Raw genomic sequence first — 9961 nt, 5'->3', positions numbered from 1 at the left:
CATTTGATGAAAGTTTTTATAATGTTTTCTTCTGCAAATCATCAAGAGGGTGGACATTGCTTTGGTATACCATATATATATCATCAAGGAAATCCATATTTCTAATGGTAGCAATCTTAAAAGCAAGAAGCTAATAGATAGGCATTAGTATATATATTGTAATACATGAGGGTAAGAGTACTTATAGTTCCTCTTGAACGTAGTTCTACTCATACAAAATATGTAGAAGATTAACGCTATTTAGTAGATGACTGTCAGTTGTATGACAATCGTATAGTAGTTTACTAAATAACGTTTTTTTAGATAAAAGATTAAGAAGCTCTATATATAGACTATCATATATCAAAAACTTTATGATTTCGAAAAGACCACTTATTGTAGCTACTTAATTAGCATTAGCAGGATGCATGCAGAAATCAGTTCCGGCCACCATTCCAAATCCATATAGCTCTGGCCCTTATGAGTAATGGGACAAGCTCATTCCTCAGGTGGAGGCTGTTGACCTCTTTGTTGCCACCAATGAATTGTTGCCCTATGAACACAGCCGGCGTGCTTTGTTGACATCCGGGCAGTTGCAGCAGCGCCCGTTCAATTTGCCGTCCATTCGGAACCCGATCGAGCTCATAAACGGTAGGGTTTGCCCCGAAGTTACGAATGAGTGACTCGACAGTGTGGCTCATGCAGCAAGAGCTCTTGCTGAAGATCACCACTGGATTGCCAGCCACCAAATCCATGATATTCCCAGAACCAGCCATTGTATGTTATAAAGGTTTGAAAATTGAAAGGTTTTTTTGAAATGTGAGCTAGTGTGTTGTTAAGAAGCAATATCTGTGAAGTGAGTTGAAGGCTTTGCTGTGAGGAGCTTCTACTGCAATGGATGTCTATTTATAGAACCTGGTATAGTGTGGTTAGGATTGGAATGTGTTGAAGAAAGAATAAAATGTACAAAAAAAGATATGGGATTCCCCAATGACCTGCCCTTTATGATTACTTGATAATGACTCAAGTTGGCTTTTCGCACATTGTATTATATAACAAGTTGGATATATAGTAGCATGTAAATGTATCCAACCATCATATTGGTTACGTCAAGGTTAATTTGTCATTTGGGAATGTCATGGAATGGCAAGTTGTATATATAACAGAATATTAACATGAATTAGAAAATAATAATAATAATAACAATAATATTAACATGCAGAATGTGGCAAACTGTGCGGAATTATTGTACATTACTGATCATCCAAACTGCTCCTTTAAACAAATTAATATTTATAAAGTATTTTTAATACCTAAAAAGCTGTACAAACAAAAAACTAACATGTTTACTAAGAAATTTCAAAAGCACTTCTTTTATTTTTTAACTCTAAAAAAAAGAGAGGCTAAAACACACTTTTGGGCTAGAAATTGTGTCATAATGTGTATATTAATTTACTCTTGTTTGACTTTTTTGGTATTTCTCTCCCCAATACTACTCTTGACACTTATTTCAAAATCAGCTAAATTGACACATTTTAAGCGGCTTTCGATCTTTTTAATTTTTTTTAAGTGACTAACGTGAAAAATCATTTAAAGCACATCAAGTTAATTAGCTAGTGTGATAAATGAATATAAACTATATATATGTTAGGGCCTTAATTAGCTAGTTCATTTTAGTAAGTTGAGCTTTTTCCTTCGTAGTTTTATTTTTCTTATAAAAAAACACATAATAGAACCTCTCTCTCTCTTCATCTACTTTGGAGCATCTGGTCAGATGGAGAAAGGAAGTTGCTTGGTAGGATTGTAGGGTTTATCCAATTCGGTGGAATTAACTTTTCTCCCACAGCAAGATTCGCATCCGGCCAGATCATCAATTCAACAAAACCGAAAGCCAAATGGAAAGACAAGAAAAAAAGGACAAGTTTTGAAAAAGAAAAAGAGAAGATCTGTTCTGATAGCATGAAAATCCGTGGAATAGCCGTACAAACAAGAAAAAGAACCAGCCGCCCCCCGCCACATCATCTATTTTCACACGTTGCATTAATTGGGAAGAAATCATGCTGCTATGATAGTGCCTCAAACTGTGGGCAAATCAAGCTTAATTATTATATAATTAATATATATTATTATGTGATTATCAAGCATGCATGTGTGATTCTCTATGAAAAGTGCATTAGTGGCATCCGATTGTCGATTAGTACAAAAAAAAATGCTTGCTATTTATGCCAAACGAATTTACAGGCCGTTGAATCAACAGCTACCCTACGATTATTAATTATTGCTTCATAAATTAGCATTAATAGAAATTGGTTTTCTAATTGTTAGATAAGATTTAAGAACTCCGTGCAGATGTATAACACATCTCTAAAATAATAGTAGAGCTGTGATTCTACAATTTACCCTCATTTCAATTACATATTACACGTGTTAAACTATGTTTAGACAATAGGACAAATTAATATTAAAACTTCAAAATAGGATCGAGTTGGGCTAAGAGCATGTTTGGGTCTGCGGTTGGAGACCCTAAAAGTGCGTTTGCGTTCAAAAATGCGCTTTCAAGACAAAAATTGGTTGTTTGGATTTCTTTTAATAAAGAGCTTTTTTCTCTTTGAGAAGCCGAAAAATACATTTGGTCCAAAGCTCAAATTTGAGGCTTTCAACAAACGCACTTCCAACTCTCAATGCGCGTTGCAGTTTTGTTTTAATGAAAATCACACCTTGCCAAAAATATCCAAAACGATTTGACGTAATTACAAATATACCGATATATATGCTTCTTTTTTCCATGCTTTAGGTCGTCTTCTGTGAATTTGAGTGCTGCAACGTGCAAACTGTTTTATGAAATTGAGAACTGGGTTTTGAGGTGAGTTCACTTTCTCTGTTTGGGTCTCGGCTGCCATTAATATACAAACAAGCTTCAAGATGGGTTTTGGGGGTTAATGAGAGAAATATAGACGAGGGTTTGGAATTCGCGACTACAAAAATCATGACTGAGAGAGAGAGATTAGGATTCTTGGACAGATTAGATGAAGGACATCATGACTGAGAGAGAGAGAGAGAGAGAGAGAGAGATAATTGACCCTCAATTTGGCTGAGAAAAAAAATTGAGAAGAGAAGTTATGCTTTTTTCAGGGAAAACCTTGGATTTGAATGGGACAAGCCATGGCATGTGGTAGCACTTGCAGGGCAAACCTTGGTTTCACCCCCGCGTGCTGCGGGGAAACCAAGGGGTTTCCCCTGCACATGCCAACACCCCCCCCCCCCAAGCCTGCCACGGCCATTGCACATGCAATTTTTTATTTTTTTTATTTTTTTTATAAAAATTATTTTTCTTTAATTCAATCTTTTTTTACTTTAATATATATATATATATATATATATATATATATATATATATTGTATGCAAGTGTCCTCTATCGTTATTTTTGCAACTAACTTTTATAGTTTGGTTACCAAACATCAATAACTTTTAAAAAATATTGCAGACATAAAGTTACTAAACATATAACAGCTTTTTAGTAGAAGCGTTTTTGACAAAAGCTCTATACCCAAAAGCTCTACATTCAAAATCTCTATTTTCCACTGCAGACCCAAACATGCTCTAATTAATTAGCTCAAGTTAAGAGGAAAGTGATACATGGGTGGTAGTTTATGAAGAAAAAAAAAAGTAATTTATATAAAAAAAAATTAAAGAAAAAAAAGAAAAGAAGAAGGAGAGCTTTGTCCACTGGGTCCTACAGAAAATTCCTTTTCACTTTCAAAATCATTCTATTCATGTCAACGTTTCAATACTAATTGTAATTAATTAGGTTAAAATGTCTAGTAACATAAGTTAATTAATATATATTGGTAGCGATTAAGACCTCAAAAGCCTAAGTTAATATTATTATAATATAATAATATAATATAGCTCCTAATTGCATCACCAAAATGATGTCACCTCATATATATCATAAAATAAAAAATTCTACATAATTTGCGCGTGCAATAAATAGTTAGTAACCGAAATATATTCCTTATTCAAGACTTAAAGTGAATTTGTTTTAGAATTAAACATCATTATCTCTAATTATTAGAATCTTTTTAATTAATCCTCATGGGTCACTTTCGTCTTTGGATATATCGTCACTTACATCATGGAAATTAAAGATATATATGCTCTCTTCTTTTTGTTCTGTTGGCGTATCATGTCCAAGTTTTGCGTAAATATATAAAAAGATATTTCACGTAATTTTCAAGCACCATATATTAGTGCCACGTACTGCAGCCAAGAAAAAGTTCATAATCTAAATGCATGTGTTGGATCAATTCCCATTACTGGCTCAAGATGAAGCGAAGGGCCAGGGCCACCTGTCTAGGGTCACTTTGATAGCAATTTATGTTTAAGTGTCGGGTTTGAGTTGTGTTGAGGTGTGGATGAATGTCATTTAATTAAACGGTATAAACGTTTCAATTTTAATCTGCTAATTTCGTGTTTAGTTCGTATCGAATTCATAAGTCGTGTCAAGAATTGTCAACCCTGCTTTGAGCATGACATTCATTTTCAAAGGATGAATACATTTTTATATATATAAGTATTGCTATGTTGGGTTTAAGCTGTGTCAAGGTATAGGTATAGGTCAATCTTAATTCAACCCATTTAATTAAACAATCCAAACTCCTCAATTCTAATATGTTAATTTCGTGTTAATTAAGTTCAAGTCTGGTTTGCAAGTCGTGTCACGAATTGCTAACCTTACTTTGAGCTTGATATTCGTTTTCAAAGGGTGAATACACTTATATATATATAAAACCAAAAATTAAGTCAATTAAATTTAGGGAGAGGAGGAGAGGATTAAAAAGTGTTGGGTCATGGATCAGTTTCATAAGGCCCGACAGGCCCTGAACCTAGAATTTTGCGAGTCTGCAGAATTCTGAGTTCAGGGCCTGTTGGTGCAGAATTCTGGGTTCAGGGCTTGTTGGGCTTTATGAAACTGATCTATGACCCAATAGTTACCTGCCAGAACACCACCAGAGACTCTAAAAAAATAAAAAAATAAAAAAATTGGAGAGGTGGCCACCACCCCTGGCCACCCTTCTTTTTTTTTTTTTTTAATTTTTTTTTAAAATTTTTAGATTTAAAATTTAAAATTAAATTAATAAAAAATTAATATTTTAATGAGGTGAAACAGTGTGTTTTGGTTGGGACTAATGGCTATTAAAAAATTTTGACGGTACGGATTTTATTGTTATTTCGATTGACCCAGGGAGTAAATTTTCGAAAAAAAAAAAGAAACTCAAGCATTTTTAAATTTTGGAGGGTTGACTCAGGGACATATTATATAATTACCCTTTATTTTATTGTTAATTTTCATATTGGTATTATTTTATTTCAATAAGAATTTTGTGCACCATCCAAAATTATTTCCAACAAATCTCAAGTTCTCAACCCATCCCTACCATTCGAAGTGAGCAGCGCACGCAAAAGAAGCAACAGAGTTATGGTATAACAGGGGAGGTACCGATGTGCAGGGGGTGATCGCAATTTGCCCATCCAAGTGACGTGTTGCCATGCACCGTCTAAGGGATAGGGCAAAGCAGGGGAGTCGGCAAATCAGTCTCTCTTCGTAAAGTTTTAACATCCTCAGGACATACCCTAATTTGGTGGTAGCATGACCTCAGGTCAAGCTTGGAAAAGATTTAAGCTCCATTGAGCTCATCTAGCAGCTCATCAATCACTAGTATAGGGTACTTATCATTGACAGTTTACTGGTTTAGGGCATGGTAATCAACACATAACTCCAACTACCATAAACTTTTCTTACCAATATGATAGGGGATGAAAATGGACTTTGGCTAGGTCTAATCACTCCTGATTGTAGCATATTCTTCACCAATTTTTCAATCTCTGTCTTTTGGTAGTATGAGTAGCGGTATGGCCTTACACATATAGGTGGGGTGCCCTCCAATAGAGTAATTTTGTGGTCATGAGTTCTAGGAGGAGGTAGACCAGAAGGTTTTGAAAAATTTTCAGAAAACTCATCTAGGAGTGTCTGAATTTGTGAAGAGGTTGGATTTTGGTTGGGCTACCACTAACTGCAACTAGATTCCCTTCCTCTCAATTCTGCTTAGCCTAGCATATCTCCTTCCATTCTCCAAGGTATGACCTGAAGGGCATAGCCCTTGCAACACTATCTGCCTTTCTTTCAACTAGAAGGTCATAGATAATTTGGAAAAATCCCATAAAATTGGACCTAAGGATCTGAGCCAATTGACTCCTAGCACAACATCATACCCACCTAAGGTAAGTAGGTAAAAGGAAATTTGGAAAGTGCTACCTTGCATGGCAATTTGGGCTACCCAACAAAATCCAGAGCAAGGTAGTTTATCTCCATGAGCAACCATCACTGACAGCTTGCAATTCTCCTGTACAGCCAGCTTAGCTCTCCTTGCCACCTTCGGGTCTATGAAGCAATGGGTACTACCCGTGCCTATAAGGATCACCACCGGTTGGTTGTGGATCTTTCCTTGCACTCTCATAGTCTTGGAGGTAGGAGTCCCAGTGATAGCATTCAAGGAAATTTCCAATTGCTCATCCATCTTACTACACAGCTCATCAATTTCATTTTTCAACAAAAAGATTTTTGGAATTGAGGGCTCGATCGCCACTTCTCCTTCAAACTCTACTCCTTCTAACAGGTATATTTTTGGCCTTCTACATTTGTGTCTTGGGGACCATTTATCATCACAATAATAGCATAAACCTTTCTCTTTTCTCTCCCTCATTTGTTGGTTGTTGATTCTTTGGATGGGTAATGTAGTTTTTCTAGGAAAGTTGGGGGAATTTGAGGCAAGGCTTTGATGGTTAGGGAAAAATTGGAAACATGTGGTATGGGTTTTTAGCCTTCCAATTTAGGACCCTTTCTACTCAAGGCTTCCCTTTCCTCCTGCAACCTTGCTAAGCCAAAGGTTGCTATGAGGGTAGATGGCCTAAACATGGTCACATTAATCCTTATCTCCTCCTTCAGTCCACTAATAGAACTACTAACCTTAAACTCTTCATTTATCCCTTGTATTTTGATGGATATGACTTCAAATTGGGACTGGTACTCCTCAACCGACCTTGTTTGTCTCAGCTTGGAGAAGGTTGCCACTGGATCCTTAAACAAAGACGGGCCAAACCTCACGGTCAAAGCTCGGGTGAACTCTTCCCAAGATACTAACCTTAAACTCTTCATTTATCCCTTGTATTTTGATGGATATGACTTCAAATTGGGACTGGTACTCCTCAACCGACCCTGTTTGTCTCAGCTTGGAGAAGGTTGCCACTGGATCCTCAAACAAGGACAGGCCAAACCTCAAGGTCAAAGCTCGGGTGAACTCTTCCCAAGATTTCAATGCTCTAGACTCCGCCATCCATTGATACCACAGTAAGGCTCTTCCCTCCGTGTAAAATGAAGAGATAGTAATCCTTTGTTGGGCTGGAATTTGGTGAAACTCAAAGAACTGTTGCGCTTGAAGGATCCAACCCGTGGGGTTGTCCCCATTGAACCTGGGAATATCCAGCTTAAGAGAATGCCTTGGAATACCTTCTTCAAAATTGTGATTCTCACATCTAGTGCGGTGCTGCCCTTGCAATTGGAAGACCCTTCGCCATCTTTTTCCCTTCTAGACAAAGATTCATAGCTAGCGGCTAGGGTGCCGAGTTGGTGAGTAATTTCTGTAAACATTTTTTGGTGAACTTCCTATGTCTTATGATATGTAGCTTCTTGAGCCTTAAGTTGATTTAAGGTCTCAAAGAGTTGGTTCATCCTTGTACATTCTACCACTGAGGATAAGAGGCTCTGATACCAAATTGTAATTAGGGTTGGCAATTTTGACACGACCCCCAATCCTGACAAGAACACGACATGAAATTATCGGGTTTGGGTTTATCCTTAATGGGTTTGAGTCATAAATGGGTTGACCCGTTTATTTCTTGTGGGTGACCCACCAGACACATTTATTTATTTATTTATGGTTTACCCTTAACGGGTTTGGGTCATAAACGGGTCAATTGACCCGTTTATGACCCATTTATTTTGATAAATGGTTCACTTGACTCGTTTATGTTGATAAACAGGTCATTTGACCCGTTTAAGACTTGACTTATCACTTTTTTTTTTCAAACAAAAAATCACTTTCTAAGCTAAATAGGTTAAGTAGGTCGTGTCGAGTGACTCGTGAAATTGTCGTGTCGTGTCCGGGTTTGATGGGGCCGACCCGTTAGCTAAACGGGTTGTGTTTGAGATTACCCAAAACAGGTCACGGGTCATTATGGGTCGTAAACGGGTCAACCCACCGACCCGTTTTGCCACCTCTAATTGTAATGGGTGGTTTGTAAAGGAAATGAAATTGAATAGGTAGACCACTTCAAGGGGGTCTTGTCCTCAACACTTTGCTTTTGGCTTCAAATTGGATGCTCTTCTCATTCACCAAAGCAATTAAATAAGAGTTACAATAACTAACCCATTACACCACTATAGTAACTGGCCCAATAGTAATGGACCCGTTACAATATTGAATTATTACAATTAAAAGAGAAACATAACTAGCAGTAGATGTTGTGCAAATTTATTTAACTCGCAAGTGCACGAATCGATTGTAGTTTAATGGATTGCAAGTGCGAGGTCGATCCCACAGAGAATTGTATTTTTGAAAGAGCAATTTATATCTAAACTAATTAAATCCTAATCTAGTTCCAAAATGGTTTTGATTTTTGAGTTTTGAAAATTAAGGGATAAACATAAACTAAATAAAATAAGTAAATCTAAGGATAAAGGTACTAAGGTTTGGGAATTCACACTCACCAAATCATAACAACATACTTTATGTTCATCAATATTAATCCGAAGTTCTCACAAATTAAATCATAGATATGTTTTACTATACTTCAAAGAATTAATCAAAACCATCCCATGTATCCATTCATTGACCAAATCACAAAAGGAATCTAAATTCAATTGAAACACCAGATGTATCCGTAGAACAAATCACAAGGGATATCCAATTTTTATGAGTTAAAAGCCAAGCAATAAATCATATGAAATTATCTCAAATCATCACATGTATCCTTGAATCACAAGAGATATCCAAGAATTACTCCACACAATTGATTAGAAGTAAAACAATTGAAATATAAAACCCAATAAAATCAGAATAATAAAAACTTACATAAAAGTGATGTTGTTCTTCATCGGTGAGGCTTCATCCCCAACCTTAGTTGGGAATTTAGTTCCACATAAAAATAAAATCTAAACCTAAACCTAAACCTAAAGAAAAAACTAAACAAAAGAATTTTGCTCTCTGGGATTGTCTATCTCTTCTTGAATGCAAAGAAGCCTATTTATAGGCTTAGGGAAGTCCTAGAAGCCCAAGTAAACTTATATAATTCGGAAGTCTGTCTCTCAGTCAAAATAGAAGTCTGAAATCGGACTAGGATTCGTCCAAATTTGTGTCTCTTAATTGCGGGGCGATTTTGACATAGAAACCGTCCGAATTACGAAAATTCTATTTCACAACAAATTGTATTATTTTGAGCTAGCTTCCTAATGCCGTTTGAATCACTTCAATCCGATATTTGACCGGAGAGTTATGGTCAAAATACTAAGACGTGTGCAGAATCTGAATTTGAATCCGATCCGAAATCTTATCCAATCTGAACTTTAATCTGATTTAACCTTTTCTTGGATTTGGTTAGACTTAACCACACAATCTAGGTCTTCTCAAAGTATTATTTCTTCCAAACTTTGCATTTTTCCCTTTAAAGCTGTAGTTTTTCTTCAATGAGCTACAAAACACTAAAAACACAAAAATAACACAAAATATTAAATAACGACACAGCTAAAGGATTAACTAATGTAAATAAAGGGGTTCAAATATGCAATATTTGGCACTTATCAAACACCCCCAAACTTACATTTTGCTAGTCCCTTAGCAAAACAAAACGAAAAATAAAATGAAA

General features: G+C 36.1%; 1 protein-coding gene across 1 annotated transcript; it reads right to left on the bottom strand.

Moving 5' to 3' along the window:
* Positions 1 to 416: 416 nt before the first annotated feature.
* Positions 417 to 755, bottom strand: LOC132169105 (monothiol glutaredoxin-S6-like). The gene has a single exon (XM_059580190.1). The coding sequence runs from the start codon at positions 753 to 755 to the stop codon at positions 417 to 419; it is 339 nt and encodes a 112-aa protein (XP_059436173.1).
* Positions 756 to 9961: the final 9206 nt, after the last annotated feature.

The sequence above is a fragment of the Corylus avellana genome, chromosome ca2 (genome assembly GCF_901000735.1).
Source record: "Corylus avellana chromosome ca2, CavTom2PMs-1.0".
In the NCBI taxonomy this organism is placed as follows: domain Eukaryota; kingdom Viridiplantae; phylum Streptophyta; class Magnoliopsida; order Fagales; family Betulaceae; genus Corylus; species Corylus avellana.
This window is presented reverse-complemented; position numbering and strand designations above follow the sequence as displayed.

Bases quoted from the DNA above. Each gene is read 5' to 3' on its own strand.
- LOC132169105 (XM_059580190.1), bottom strand. From the start codon at position 755: ATGGCTGGTTCTGGGAATATCATGGATTTGGTGGCTGGCAATCCAGTG.